The sequence below is a fragment of the Perissodus microlepis genome, chromosome 13, assembly GCF_051167445.1.
Source record: "Perissodus microlepis isolate ML-2025 ecotype Zambia chromosome 13, ASM5116744v1, whole genome shotgun sequence".
NCBI classification, from domain to species: Eukaryota; Metazoa; Chordata; class Actinopteri; order Cichliformes; family Cichlidae; genus Perissodus; species Perissodus microlepis.
Window position 1 is genome coordinate 634254 of NC_140473.1, and position 16260 is coordinate 650513.

A 16260-nucleotide genomic window follows, 5' to 3' on the forward strand; every position below is an offset into this window, starting at 1 on the left:
AGTGAAGCTGGAGGATGAACGCCAACTTTTTTTCCACTCGATAAAAGTTAACGTGAGGGATTCTGGTGGTCAGGGACAAATGCAATCGCATAGCAGGATGCTGTACACGGGCCAAACTTCAGTCAGGAGAACAACTGAGATTATTCATCCACAATACGAGGTTAGTCATTAATATACTGCAACAACATGGGAACAGAGCAGCTGCGAGAGAATTCAACATTAATGAATCAATGTTACGGAAGTGGAGGAAGCGCAGTTTTTGGCTTTCCCCATATTTCAAAAGTGCTTCGTCTCTTTGCTATGACTGTCGCCCACCATAATTTGCAGATGATAATGGTTGTAGCCGCTGCGATGCTTTCGACCAAAACAGGCGCAGCTTGATGACATCATCAACATGCGCTATCGCGCTAGAGCGGTATAGTCAAAATCTCTATCGTTGGCCAAATTTATATCGTTTCTATCGTATATCGTTTATATCGCCCACCCCTAATGCAGTGGATATTGTACATGGTTATGCTCAGGATATGTCAGCCCATTTCTACTGGAAATGCCTTTTGGTTAAACTTTCAGCAAGGAATTTGCATTTGCACTGTAAAATTTTTATATAGGTTTAATGCACATAAAAAACAGCTTCTTGTTTAAGTGAAAATAAATGGATGGTGTTTTTTTCCGCTAGTAAACTTGTGGAGTTGTATTTTGTCTCGCATCAATTATATCGTCAGTTATATCGTTATCGTAAATTTTCAAATGTATATCGTGATAAATATTTTTGGCCATATCTCCCTGCTCTAACTCCTATATTTGAAATATAGATAAGACAAAATTACAAGAGCAAGACATACTTGGTCAGTGTTGAGGTTGGTCCTGTTATTGAGGGTGGAGACATCTCTTATAAATGACCTTCATTGCTTGCAGTTGGCCATTTATGTGAAAGGAGCAGCTGTGGCTACACTTGGATAAGTGAAAAAGTTTCCCACTAAAAACACATGATGCTGAGAACACAGAGGAACAGAATCAACTTTTTGGGGTTTCCTTACCTAGATGATTGACCAATCAGAATACTTTATTAATCCCTAAGGAAATTATGTATATATCCCCAATATTTAATGCCCTATTTGTTCATTTCAGGTATTGCCCAGACAAACTTGTGGTCTATTCACCCATACAATCTTCTATAATGAATACCCAGGAGGTTCAAAAGAGCTGGACAAGAGCATCAGAGGGGGAGAGCTCTTCCTCACCGTCCTCCTAAACCCTGTAAGAAAACCTCCATGCACACTACAGCTGTTGGCTTGAGACTGTCTAGCACTCATGTTTCACACGTGTCAACTTTACATGAGACTTGAGTGTCTGAAGATTTGGCCTGGCTTTACACAAAGGTCATTCCATCTTCAGTCAAGTTTTAGAAAATGTCCTGCTCGACCTCCAATTTGCATACAAATTTTAGAGTCCAAAGTTTGGACATCTATAATGAGTGCTGTGAAATTTCAGATTCATTTTTCAAATAGTTTTCAAGATGTATATTTTTTGAAAAATGGTCCATCAAACCAGTTTCAATCATTTAAAATTTCAAAAAACAAATGGAGACAGTTTCACAGTACTGTAAACTAAAGCATGTAAAACTGTTTTTTAACATGAAAATGTTTTTGACAGCAATCATTGTAAATGTTCACATTTTCTACCATCTAGTTTTTATGCAACTTGGACACGCAAAAGGCTTGGTTGATTTCAGATGGACTCGCCCTGTAAAATTAAAAGTGTTGTCATTTTTACCCCACTCTTTCTACCCCGCCCACTAAGAGTGGGTGTCACTTCCACCCCCTCTTAGTGACCTTGACCTCAAGGTGAAGATCAGAGGTCAAGTTTTCTGAAACTCTTGTCATTGCAATAACTAAAGACCAAGGTGATGTAGCAGGTTCAAATTGATACCGTAAGTGCATATGCTAAAAATCTCGGACGAGTTTGAGTCTCAGTGAGCTCAACTTAAAGGTCGAGGTTAAAGTATTTCCTAAACTTGCCCCATATTTCCAATGAGTGTTTCACCACAGAGTTGAAAGTGGAGAACCAAGTACAGCCAGAAAAGATGTACTGTTGTTGCTGTGTAGTTCCATAGTCACCCAGTCAGGATAGCCACTCTGAGTGAGGTAGAAATACAAAAACACCAGACATCGTATGTTAGCGGCCCAATAATAAAAACAAAAATTGTTGAAGTGTTGAAGCCCCCCTTCAGTTTTAGGTTTTTGAAGATTGGTCTTGGGTGTTTACCTTGCCATGTGTGAGGTGACAAAACAGAATGCAACACATTGGGAAAAAAAATCTTAGAAATAAAAATGGGTAGAGCCTGGAAGAGGTATAAAATAAATAAATAAATTTAAAAATTGGGGTAAAATAGTCATTTTTAATAACGTCCTTAGAAAATGGTGTCCAGTGGGTGAAGGACCGCTTCAATTGGTTTAGCAGTGTAATCAAATTCTTGTTTGTTTGTTTTTTGGTGCCTGTGTGTGTTTGTGTGTTTGTTTGTTTGTTGTTGTTTTTTAAGGGTTTTGTTTTGTTTTGTTTTGGTTTTTTTTAACCCTTAAGGGCAAGTTAGTGAAGTCTAACAAACTTGCTTTACTACTTAAGAGGAAAAGCTTACTTTTATTGAGGTTCAGTTTATACCCTGAAAGCAGATTTAATGTTTGTTTGTCTGCTACAACATTGGACTGCCTCAAAGGGAATGCTCTGGCTGATCAGTATAGAAATCCCTTGTCCTTTAACCTGGAAAAGCACTGGCCCCTCCACCGTGAAAAGAGACGGCATTGTAAAACCCCCTGATGTGGGTCTCCTGCAGGAAAGCCACATCACTGTTATGGTGCTTAATAATATGGAAGAAAGCTTTCGCTGTCTTGACTGGATGATTTAAACCTTCAGCTTAGAAAGTTTAAATGCTGACTAATCTGATTCCTAGAGCACAGACATTGTGCACACTCACCTTAAATGATAGAACAAAACAATTAAACGTGTTAGTCCAGAACAGGAAAAAGAAGATTGAGTGGATGTGTAAGGTTCTTGGCAGTGACCCCCCCCAACAAAAATGGCTCCCAAAAAACAAGCACCAAGCTCTTCTAACTAAGAAGTTGCAGACTTAACCATTGCTTATCATTTACTTAAGGTTTTTTCTTCAATTCTACTAAGACTAAATAGGATGCGAAAGATTAATGATATTAACAAAATAGACAAGATGGTTAAGACACGAGAATAAGGGGATAATGGAGAAATTTAGTGGATATAACATGCAGTGTGTGATAGTAAATTCCCAATGTCAAACATCTTAATCAAAATTTGAAATTCGAGGGAAAAAGTAAAATTTAAAGTTGGCAAAGTTTGTCAGCTTTCTTTCTTTATTGTCATTATTCAAATATAATGAAATTATTGAATACTTTCTCACATGGTGTAAAAAGAATTTAAGTAACATAAAATGCTAACATGTAATAAAAAGTGAACACACACACACACACACACACACACACACACACACACAATTAAAAATGAAATTAAAATAAAACCTTAGGATGGCAGTGTTAAAACATATTTTTAACTTTCTCAATCCAGATCAGTATCTTCATGACCCATCTGTCTAACTATGGCAACGATCGTCTGGGTCTGTATACATTTGAGTCTTTGGTGAAGTTTGTCCAGTGCTGGACCAACCTCAGGCTGCAAACGTTACCACCAGTCCAGCTTGCCGAGAGGTATTTCCAAATCTTTCCTGATGAGAGAGACCCGCTCTGGCAGGTGGGTTGATTCATGTGGTTATTTTTAAAACTTGAGCCTTTTTTTTCTTCAGAAAATGTATTTTTGTGAAGTGGCTATGAACAAAATCCAGTTTCTGTTTTCACTTCACTGTATACACAGTCACCTAATCACTATAAATCATTAAATAAAGCAACAGTTAAAAGACAGCTTCACAACATTATTGTTGTTATTGTTTATTGTTATTATTTTATTTTATTGTTTTACATACATTTTATTGTATTGTTTTATTTTAGAAATGAAAAAGTCTTCATGCATTTTCTTTTAAGTTAGTAGGTAAAAAAGGCATAAGTGCCAGATTCATGATAAGTGCAGTAATTCTATGCACAAGGAGTTTGATGTAAGGAAAAACAGTGAATGTACAATTATAGTTAAAGCATCTAGTTTAGGGGTTTGTGGGGTTTTTTGTAAATACACATTAATTGCACCTTTGCTAATAACCTGATCAGTGGATTTTTTCCCTGACTACGGTGTGTAATATGTAAAATTTAAATTCATTCATGATTTCTAATCTTAAAAGTTTAAGTATTACATCTAAAATCTACCTTACCTACCCTTTTCCCCCCATCTTTTGTACAATTTGGAGATTGAAATGCCTACTTCAAGATTTGGGTGATGTGGGAGTATGTGATGAAATGATAAACAAAACCATTCATGTCCCTTTTATTTATTTAAAAATGTAACGTGTATAATATCTGTAATGTAAAATGTAAATGTAACTTTCACCCGTCATGGAAGATGTCACACTGTGTGGATTTTTTCTTTTTTCAGAACCCTTGCCATGATAAGAGACACAAAGATATCTGGTCTAAAGAGAAGACCTGTGACAGATTGCCAAAGTTTCTCATCATTGGACCACAAAAAACAGGTATAGATTCCTCTCATCTGTCTTATTTAATTCTCCGTTTTCATTATTTTAATTGTCTTGTTTGCTCAAAGGTACTACAGCACTTCATTCATTCCTGAGCATCCACCCAGCAATCACCAGCTCCTTCCCCAGCCCTACCACCTTTGAGGAGATCCAGTTCTTCAGTGGCGCAAACTATCACAGTGGGATTGACTGGTAAAAACACATACACACCCTGTTCACTGTGTACAGAGCCTTAAAGGACAGTCTGGATCTGTGCGGCGCTGCCATGACTTGTGTGCATAAATGTAAATGCGTAAATGTCCCACGTTACTTTTTTTGAAATAATCTGCTGTCCATTTTCATTTTAGTATGACATTCCCTGTTTGGTCTTTAACAGACAGCAGCTTTGTTAGTTTGTTGCCCCACATAAGCAGAAGAAGATGGATGGATGGGGAAATGGACTGAGGCAAAATGGAAAACTGTTCTGAAGTCAGATCAATCCAAAATTGAAATTCTTTTTGGAAAACCTGGATATATTCCCCAGACTTATGAGGAGAGGGACCCTTTGGTTTATTATTGGGGGAACATTCGCTCCCATCCTGATGATGTGCAAACTAGATCGAACAACAAACAGAAGCGGTGGATCTTAAAATTGGACAGTGCAGAGGCCTGTCTAATGCCAGTTTGGGAGCTGCTATGGCAAAAGCCTTGTGCCCTCAGCACATCCAAGAGCAATCGGGAAGGACAGTGCAAGTGCAACAGTTCAGAGATGGGCAAGGCACATCTCAGAGGAAAGAAATAAAAGAATTTAAAAATGAACCCTAAAATGGGCGGGCAGCCAGTGTAGTGAGTATAAAACAGAAGTAATTTGCTGTTTTCCAGTTAAGTCATACTTTTGCACCAGCTGAAGACGAGGCAGGAAGGACTGGCTAACACCTACATAAGTTGCAGTAATCCAATCCAGAGTTGTGATAAAGGCATGGATTACTGTTTCAAAGTGATCTTTCAACAGTTTTTCTATTTTTGCCACTTGTTTCAGCTGAAAGAAGCTGGATTTCACCACTGCAGTTATTTGACTGTCCAATCTAACTGTCCATCATAAAACCCAGGTTTGTGACTGGAGGCCTTAGATACTGTGCCCACCAGGACCAAACACAATACTTAGAGTTCGGTCCTCCTGCACCGTTCAGCGCATTGGGTGGCAGATCTCTGCCAGCGTAATCGATCAGCTGCGGTTGCTTCGGCCTCATCCCAGGCACGTAAATCATCAATGAAAGTCCTCCGCCATGTTGTACGGGGGCAGCCTGGTTTGCGTCTTCTGTGGGGTGGGTTCCATGTGGTGGTGATCTTGTGCAGTCGGCACGGGAGTTGGGGTAGAATGTCATGGAGGGGACATGTGGCGGTCCGGCAGTGGTCTTCTTCATAGGTGACATGGTCCCGGTAAGAGACCCGTCTTAGCCATCACTGTTGTGGACCAACAGTGAGCAGTGGCCCGTCAGCAGTACTGATTCTGCTCCATGAAGAGACTTAAAACCAGACTAAAACAAGCCAAGGACGTTTGGGGGTTTTTATTTAATTAAATTTATTTTATTTTATTTTTTATTTAAAGGGCCTTCAATTTGCTATAAACATTTATCTAGAGAATTTTTGAAAGAAAAGAAAGATTGGAAATGGACCCAAAGTTGGATAACACAGTGGGATCCAGGCCAGGCTTTTTCCATCTGTGGTTGTTTTAAAGCTTTTAGGAACCACCCTTGAGGAAAAGGCTAGTGTTAAAAACAACAAGAACAAATGTGCCTAAAACAGAAAGAATTAAAGAATCCAGGTGGGATTCGTTTTAGACTGTCTGGTTTTGAATGGAGACACTGACTCTGATATCGTTTGGCAGGTGGAATAAAACTAGAAGCTGAGCTCCAAAGTTCTGATCAAAGTAAGCAGAGAAAAGCGCAGCAGTGAATGCAAAAAACACAGGCGTGTGATCTGAAAACACTGTTTGAAACAGACACATCGTGAGATAAAATGAGCTCCAGTCTGTGTTCACGTTCTTCTGTGGGTCCGGACAACCACTGCATGAAGTTAGCGAGTCAGTTAATGCTGTCAAGCCAGCGCACATGTACATTAAAATCTCTAATCATTAGAGCTTTATTATATTTAGGCATGATTTCAGCCAATAACTCAGAAGAGTCATTTGCAAAGTCCTTTGTGTATTTAGATGGTTAATAAATCACAGTACAGAACACTGGGCGAGAGCAACCCAGCTCAGTTCAGAGCTGGAGGAAGAGGATGACTGAGACAGCTGCTTACATTTAAGAAAAACATGTGGAGCCAGATTAAACCAAAAGAACACAACAACATTCCTCTCTCTAAAGCCCAGTAACTGCTCTCCTTCAGTCACAGACCTTTATAGACTGTAGTTAAAAGAGGCGTTGATACACTGTCCAGCTTCTGAAGACACGTTGTTGCCATCAAATTCAGAATCACACTAGTGATGGGAATTGCTTTGAGTCAGCACCATCTCTAAGCAGCATGTCAAAGACATTGCATTCATGCAAATTAATTACATGCTGAGTGGTCAAATGTTTGCTCATGTTGGAGCTATTTCCACTCTTTGTTGCGATCATTGTTGCGTCGTTACTCAAAGTAATTATTACACACATTACACAGAACACTTTTCTTAATAAGTAATGTTACTGTCTAACAATATAAACCTACAGGGTACAGCCCCACACACTAGGAGTTGGTTTCAATAATCGATTTACCGATTCAAATCGATTTTTAAATATAAATGTATTTAGCCAGAAACGCCAGATTTCGGGTTAAAGACAAAACTATTTCAACAACCACCAAACAGCTAAAACAGCAAACGAGAGCAGGAAAACCGATTCCACACAAAGACGTTGTGTTGTCTTATAAATTGGACACTTTTATATTAAGAAGCAACACAAAACTGTAAAAGCTGCTCAGTTTAAAAATATTTCTTTTAAAAAAACCCCACACATTTCACCTCAGTACAGTTGTGTAATGGTGTGCGTGTGTGTCCTCCTCAGGTACATGGACTTCTTCCCATTCCCTTCCAATGTCAGCACAGACTTCATGTTTGAAAAGAGTGCCAACTACTTTGACACAGAAGTAGCCCCTAAAAGAGCTGCGGCCCTGCTCCCCAGGGCCAAGATCCTGGCAGTGCTCATTAACCCGGCTGACAGAGCCTACTCCTGGTACCAGGTGAGAATGCTCACAGTGAGGCTGCAAAGGCTTTTTTATAGCATTTCAAACCCTCTTTAGTGTTTGTGTGTGTTTCGTTAACTACAGCACCAGAGGGCTCATCAGGACCCTGTAGCCCTTAACCACACTTTCCATGAAGTAGTTACAGCGGGCGCCTCAGCCCCCAGGGATCTGCTGGCCCTTCAGAGACACTGCCTTAATCCTGGGGCATATGCTATCCACCTGGACCGCTGGCTGCAACATTACCAAGCCAGCCAGGTAACACACACTGCAGCTGCTAACATGCGCATTCAGTGGTTGCTGCGAATACATTGGAAGATGGTTGTAGTTCTCTCAGGTGTTGCTGACACTCTTTCTCTATAATTGTGTTTAGCTGCACATTGTTGATGGGGCGCTGCTGCGGTCCAACCCAGTACTGGTGATGGAGGGAATACAGAGATTCCTTGGTGTCACCCCCATCTTCAACTACACCCAGGCTTTAATGTTCGTAACACTCCTACATATAAACATGTATAAAAGTCACTTTCTTTTCTGACTTGCCTTACACAGAAGCATGTAAAAATGTATAGCCTATGTGGGGTGTGTTTGCTGTGGCGTCAAAAAACATGCGTTGTCTTTGCAGGTATGATGACAGCAAAGGTTTCTGGTGTCAGCGAGTGGAGGGCGGTCGAGCCAAATGTCTGGGAAAGAGTAAAGGCAGGAAGTACCCGGAGTTGAGTTCTGAGGTACGCGTGCGCTGTGATTGCTTCACCTACTCGTTTTCTGATGAGCACAAGCTCTTTGGGGGGGATGAATCTTGTGTACTATAACCTCTTTTTAAATTTTAGGCTTTAAGCTGTGTAAGTAGCAAAAGCAATCCGTTAAAAGCTGACCTTTGGAAGAGCAAAAACCGAACTGAGCAAAACCATTAGCCTCCAATCTTGCTTTTTTCTTGTTGCTTACATACCCCATGTGTCTGTGACGGCACCTGTTACGGTCTTTTCTCTCATGTGTTCAGAGATGCTCTTCAGCATGTTTTGGTTATAGCGATTGGTTATTTGAGTCACAGCTGAAAGCAGTCTGACAATTCTCCACTGACATCAGTAGTCTGCTATCTGTGTGAACAACTTCAAACCTGTCAATAAACCTATTTCAGGTCTCCAGCACAACATAGTGTAAATAGGTATCGACATACATGAAATCTGCACACTCCTTTTAGAGTAACATAAACACTACTTTAGGAAATGACACAGCCACAGAAATGAATTAAAAAGAAGTTCCTCTATTGTTGAACACCAACCTGACATCACAACAAAGTGTGTAATATTGGCACGCCAGTCCACCATATCTGTTTCATGCTTGCAACAACAACACTTGAGAAAACTTGCTGTGAATCTCACCCCTGTGTGTGTGTGCGTTTGTGTGTGCGTGCGTGTCTCTGTGTGTGTGTGCCTGTATGCATTTTCTTGCAGTCGCGTGCCTTTCTAGCAGAGTATTACCATGAGCACAACATGGATCTCCTGCGTTTGTTGAGCCGGTTGGGTCAGCCGCTGCCATCCTGGCTCCGCCAAGAACTCCAGAGCACCAGCTGGAGCTGAGGCTCAGACACACTGCAGAAAAGCTTGGACTAGAGTCTGTGGTCGAGTCAACATTTGGCTCCGGACGAGACTGGACTACCTGATCTGGAATCGGCAGCAACACACACTATCAAAGTTACAATGCTTGAGCAGATGTTAAGAGTGCCTGTGCTCTGTGAAAAAAGACCGTACAATCTGATCTTAATGTTTTGGTCACTGCTTGAGACGATTCCAGCAGACCGCCTCCTCTTGACCTTTCACCAACCTCCCAGACAGCTTTTAGCCTCCGTGTTGCAAATGAGGTTCATGCTGTACCCGCTGGCTGTGGATCCAGAGAAGTGGGTGGGCATCAGGTCCAGAGCATAAAGAACAGGTAGACGGCATTAATGAGGAGAGAAGTTCAGTGTGTGCACATGTGAAGTCTATGACTGGAAACGGGACTAACGCGCACAACCACACAGACACACACACACCCCACACAAAGATGATTTTAAAGCAGTCTATTTTTTAAAAAGGCTTGTATATGTTACGTTTGGGGGCAGAAGCAGTTTATCCTCAGCTCTCCAGTCAGTGAACAAGAGTCACAGACAGAAATGGAACTGAGTTGATGACAGGTCAGTGTAAATATGTTTTTAGAGTTATGGTCCATGCTGTGCCTGCCACCAGCATCCTGACAGTGAGCAGTTTTATTCCACTTGATTTATTTAGGCCAAGGGAAAGCTGATTTTTGAAGGATGGCAGTTTTCCAACTTTCAGCTGTTTTCCAACTCTGCAGATACGTTTTTGAAAATATACCCTCCATGTTATGCAAGTAAAGAAACACTAAACACTGATGAGTACAGGTTTTTTCGTTGGAACTCAATTTCCAGCTATTTGATGTGCTGTAAAAGGATATTTGGGGATATCTGCCAGTGTTATGTTCTGTCATTTAGTCTGTGGTCAGGGATATCTCTCTGCAATAGCTGCTGATTGAAACTTTGGCCACGTCTTTGTACATCCCAACATCAACAGACAACACTGAAGCTGGAACGCTCTCAGATCCTAGCTGACTAGAATGCATGAAGAAAATGGTCAACTTCTAAACTAAAATATTTGTTTAAAGGCAAATGCTCTCCTAAATTCTAGTGATTTAGGATCCAAAAGTGACAGAATTTTAAAATGTATTATTATCAAAGGCTGCTATAAGTCTGCTGTCTTTCAAACTTCAGTTTAAACCACAGGCTTCGTCTTTTGAGTATCAAAGCTGTCGTAGCCCTGATGACCTCAGGGCAGTTTGGAGATGTCAACTGAACTTAACCAACTGGGAGAGTGGGAACTGTATTATTTTGGGTAGTGTAATGTTAACTTATGTTTTTCACTTCTTTACATTTTGGTAGTGATAAACTGGTTACACTGATCCTGGCACGGTGTGGTAGCAAGGCATGGCTGTGGACCAGTGTGGGCTGTGTTTGACTGTGAGACGGCCATAAGCATCTCTGTAAGAGTAGCCGTGTCGGAGAAAAGGGAAAAATGTATATGCACACAAAATTTGACAAATTAAATGAAAAACCTGGTCTTTCTATTATAACGTGAGGGGCATTTCACTGGCATGATTTAGCTCTACTTGTCCCTTAAAGGGACAAGTTCCAAGTGATCACCTGTATCCTTTGAAATGTTCTTATCCTGGTCTACTGCAAAGTGACAGTGCCCCCAACTACAGAGCATTAGGGCTCACTGACATGTTTGAGTATGAAAATAATGTGAACATATGCTGTGGAGGATTCTGTGGACTTACAGATTTCTCAGCTGTCATTACCCCACTCACAGCTGTCATAGGACAAGAAAATGGACACCAGAGTTACTAAGGCGATCTGTTGAAAGTTTCTGTCTTGTTTTCTGTTTGTTTAGCACAACTGTCAAAAAGACCAACATTGTATCATCTCTAATAAACACATAGAGACTGAAAATATTTCAGCTGTCTTTGTTTTCAAGGCCTCAAGAAAACCTCCACCTGTTTCACCAGTACACTGTTTGAGTTCCTTTTTCACCTGTGCCACTCAAGTGTTGAAAAGCAGAGTTTGAGCTTTGTTAGAGACCCACTGTGAAGCTTTGTACTACAGTCTGCTAATAGGAATTGTTAATGGTTAAAGAAAAACAAAGAAAAAATAGTTTTATATATTATTGGGAAACTTTCTGTGAAAAACCTGATCTTCTTAGGTGAGACGGCATTCATCCCACTTTGCATGGAGCAGCTCTAGAAATCTGGTTAAATGTATTAAACCCCTGAAAACGTGATTATCCGTAGTAAGCAGAGTTGCATTCTTAGATGCCACTTTGTATCTGATCTCCTCCTGTTATCCCCCCAAAACCCCATTCCCATAGAAACTGTCTGCTCCCAGCACAAAACAATTTAAACATGATTTAATAAGTGATCGTCATATTGACGTACTCTGCCCTACAGAAACCTAGTTACAACAGGATGATTGTGTTAATTAAAGTGAATCAACACCCCTGAGTCATACTGGGAAAACCCCCAAAAAACTTTTATTTGTAATCTATCGCCCATACTCACACTCAACTACTGCCTCAAGGCGCTTTATATTATAAGGTAAAGATCCTACAATAATCCAAAACAAACAGAAAACCTCAACAATCACATGTAAGCGCTTGGGCAACAGTGGGAAGGAAAAACTCCCTTTTAACAGGAAGAAACCTTCAATAGAACCAGGCTCAGCAAGGGCGACTGCTTGGTAAGTGGATGAAGACACGACAAAGACGCTGTGGAAAACAGCCTGGAGAAGCTTCAGCTCAAATATTATTGTTGTCATTGCTGTGGATCTGTACCTGATACACTGACTTGGTGAGTAAATGTTTACTGTTATTCAATCTGATTTTGTGGCTTCTCTTAGTTTAGCACCAGGTTTATAATTTTGCTAGGTAGTTAGTGTTAGCCTAGCATTGCTGCTGCCGCTGGGCTCATGTTACTTAAAAATTAACACCACAACCTTAAAAAACGTAAAATATGTCTGTGAAATTTTCTGTTGAATTTTTGAAATTAAAAAAGTGAGATAAGAGCCCAGACAAAATTGTTTTAGAGGTGCAGCCGTTAGGGGTGGGGGGGGGGTATTTTCAATCCATAGCCATAACTAACTAACTATATATATCTGTAGCTAAATATTTACAACATCAACAATAAAATTACATTTCCGAAAACACTTTTACATTTTAAAAAAAAAACGCAAAAAAATGACAACAAAATAACATTTCAGAAAACACTTTAACAAGTCTGCAACAAATTAACAAGTGGCTCTTGACGGAAAGGGATTGTCTGAAATACCGGAAGTGACGCATAGATTAGGGCTTTGGAGTGTGATGTCACGAGAGGGGGCGTGGCCATGATTTTTGGTTGAGGCGCCATGTTTCTGGGCCAAACAAAGCGCTAGCGAAAGAGGAGCGAAAGCACACGGATAACAACGGATATGGTTCGTACTTGCTGTGCGGTCGGTTGTAATGTTAGATCGCACGACCGGCAAGGGAATAAGTTTGAAAATGGTTTATCTTTTCCCCACCTGGAAGCAACATGAGGCAGCTAATGTATGGGATGTTACCAAAAGAAGGCGTCTAGTCTGGATAGTTCTCTTCCATCTCCAAATATCTGTTGGTGTGCCCCAGACATTTTCATTCCGGTAAGTTCTAAATATGTTCATATCACTCTCGGTGATAAAAGGAAAGGAAAAAACAATTGTTTATCTTCACTGCCGCTTCTATTGTGAATATCTAAAAACAAAACTAATAACAACGGGCGTTACTGCAGGTTCACTATGACCAAAACTCCAGACTCACAGTAAAACATCATGCCAGTGTTACAAGATATAGTTCAAGTTCAGCAGAGGATGATTTAAATATGTGTGTAAAATGGACTGTCAGAATTACCCCATGAAAATGTGATGAATGTTAACTTTTTATAAAGAAGAAAAACACAGTCTTTTCATTTAACTATAGATATTTAAGTTAATTAAAAATTGAACCTAACTCTATGCCAGCTTCTAGCTTTGCTCGACAGTGTGTAGAACAAACCTGATGGCACGAATTCCCAGAAAACTTAAAAGTTAACCAAACACATCCATAGTTTCAGGGCTGTGAGCAAAAACAAAGCTGACGGAGCCCAAGAGCTCAGCCCACAGCTGTAAATTGGTGTGGTTCTTACACTGAACACTGCAGTCTTTCCTGTGTATGTTTTACTTATAAACTGATTTATTGTGAGCAGCACAAATTTTATTGAAGCACACTGGTCACTACAGTCACAGATCTTTAACAGTCTCATTATTTTTCTTTCCTTGTTTCGTAGAGAATTTCTCCAAAACATCTGCTGATCACAGTTATTGACTGTCTGGTATAATAAGTAGCTTTGTTTGAAATTGTGCAGGATGTGTGCGTCATTGTTTCACAGAAAAGCACTATCAAGATGTAGTGATAGCCATACCGGCCAGCAGATGTCACTGTGGAGATGGCTTTCAAATTGTTTTGAAGCCTCTTCACATTCTGGCAAAAATGCTTCAAATGTTTCGCCTGGGTCGTTTGGACTCCTTTTATGGTAAAGTTCCTGGAAGGGAATGTACCAAGTGTAGTAAGAAGGAGGGGTGGAGTTTGGTGAGGTTAAAGAACCTGTTGATTTAAAACATCTGCAGAATTGGGGCATTTTTAATAATGTTCCCACTGTTAACTCATTGTTATTATTATATTTGAATGACAAATTGAACATTGTTATTCATTTGTTTAATCCTTAATTGGTATTTAATTGCTGTTTCAACAAGTGGGAAGAGCCACTGGCTAATTAATGAGGGGTTGCAACTTCTCTCAGGATTAGCGTTGGCAATTCATGATGGAGAGTGGACCATAGTGTTATGACCCAAGATCATGTGGGTCATATATGCATGTGTTTATGTGTGACTCCTCCCACCAGAGGATATGGTTGTGGGTTTTTCTCTCTCCTCCCTCCCATGTGTGTACATGAGATGTTGTTGTTTTTTCTGTTGAGGTTGGGATAGGGACCTTTTGTTAGTTATTTTGGCATAGCTCACTGCCGAAGTCAATAAACAGCTGCATAGCATTTGCAATTGCTCAGAGTTTTGGCTCTTTCTTGGGTGGAGTTGGAGTGGGGTGTCACATTTGTTGTTATCCCCAAGTTACCACTAGCCCAAGGACGTAACAATATAGTCAGGGACCCTCATTAAAGGGATTTAGCCTGATGCAGAGCTATTTCTATTTAGTTTAGGATTATCTTTAGTGATAACAGAAATGCAATGTTTCGGGTGATTGAATCATTTGGAACGATTATTTTGGAAAAAGAATGCATTTTTTGGAACAGTATAACATGGGCATCTGGTGGCCAAATAAATGTGATTTTAAACTATTACACTCAAACTGGAATGTTTTCATGTGTCTTGTCTTTTTGTCTAACTTTTTGTGTTGGTTTATAGTCTGGTTTGTATGGAAGGATATTTTCTTTTAACCAATCAGTATTTGTATGGGCTGCGTCTGCACATTTAAGTATTTTTATTAAGACTGTTCAACAGTAGTGGGCCTGAGCCGATGTTGTCTACATGTGAGTATATGTAGATTGTTTTTCTACTGCTCACGTGCATAATTTACGTTGATTGTTTAAAAAATTGAAACTGTAAAAAAAAATTGATTTAAAATAAAATAGTTTATTTGTTTTTTAAACACATATTTTTTTAGTTTTGAAATATCAACACTTAGAATTTCAGTTTCAAGTGACTTTTTTTAAATGAATAAAACTTTTGACCCTGATTTAGCTCCATAACAGCCGACATTTTGCAGATTCCAAAACTGCAACTTTCATTACTCTCTGACTAAAATTCACCAAACCAGCAGCAAAAGAAGACCAAAACTACACTTCATGTTTAAAAAAAACATAATGAATTCCCTCTTTCTTTTAAACTCTAGCTTCCACCATGATGAAATCCCAGTTCCTGCACAGCTCTATCTCTGTGTGCTTCAAGACAGGTTTCTCATCAAAAATCTCTATTTGCTTGCTTATTATGCACCAGTCTACAGTCTTATGTATTATAAAATTTGATGCCTTCATTTTCAATTCAGTTTCATTGCTGAGGCTGTGGGTCAGGTGTCTGGGTAAGCAGAGATTGAAGGCTTCTCCCTGTCGCTTTCTGTTGTCTCATTTACTACAAAGCTGGGCCAAAAAGACCCTTGATTGGCTCATAGGCCTGACAGGTTCAGCCATAAGGCTCTCTCACCTGAGTGGAAACATAAATTCAGATGTGGAATTCATGGTGAAGCCATGAAACGGCTCAAGAAGCAGCGGGAATGAGAATAAGTACCTTCAAGTCCAAGGGGGCGTGCTCATGAATAAGGTGTCAAAGGAAACTGACATATAGATTGGTGCAGCATCCTGGTCTGATACCTGAGGAGTTTGCCCTTGAAGTAAGTGCCACCTGCTGCATGTGAATGATTAAATTGATGACACTCTAAAGTCATGCCTCTGAAGTGGAGTAGCATAATAATCCTGTCATATTGTGGGTGATGGTTGCTACATGAACAGCCCACATTGCAGCAAAGCCTGAAGCAGAACCTGTCTGGAATCTGAGTCAGAGGCAGCAGTGAGCACAAAGTGAGACTTGGACATAACAAAAGAAAGTGGAAGAAATAAGACTGCTTCAAAATAACTGCAAGTTCTAACACACAAACTGCAGATATAAAGAGATATACTTTAATACATTTGGCAAATGCAATCAGCAGTCGTATAACAGAAACACAGAGCTGCTCTGAGAATATCCAAGCCTTAATCTTTGCACAGCTGTCATCCACCACCCACCCAGCCCT

At 40.0% G+C, this 16260-nt stretch overlaps 1 protein-coding gene across 1 annotated transcript in view; it reads left to right on the plus strand.

Moving 5' to 3' along the window:
* The window catches only part of ndst2a (N-deacetylase/N-sulfotransferase (heparan glucosaminyl) 2a), a 34584-nt gene extending 23216 nt beyond the window's left edge, over positions 1 to 11368 (plus strand). Inside the window, exons 7-15 of the mRNA XM_084948141.1 lie at positions 1129 to 1257; positions 3592 to 3774; positions 4564 to 4660; positions 4732 to 4855; positions 7690 to 7864; positions 7952 to 8122; positions 8238 to 8347; positions 8487 to 8589; positions 9316 to 11368. Of these exons, the coding sequence (XP_084804267.1) occupies positions 1129 to 1257; positions 3592 to 3774; positions 4564 to 4660; positions 4732 to 4855; positions 7690 to 7864; positions 7952 to 8122; positions 8238 to 8347; positions 8487 to 8589; positions 9316 to 9441 (1218 nt within the window). The 3' untranslated portion in view covers positions 9442 to 11368. The remainder of the gene's footprint in view (positions 1 to 1128; positions 1258 to 3591; positions 3775 to 4563; positions 4661 to 4731; positions 4856 to 7689; positions 7865 to 7951; positions 8123 to 8237; positions 8348 to 8486; positions 8590 to 9315) is intronic.
* The last annotated feature ends 4892 nt before the right edge of the window (positions 11369 to 16260 follow it).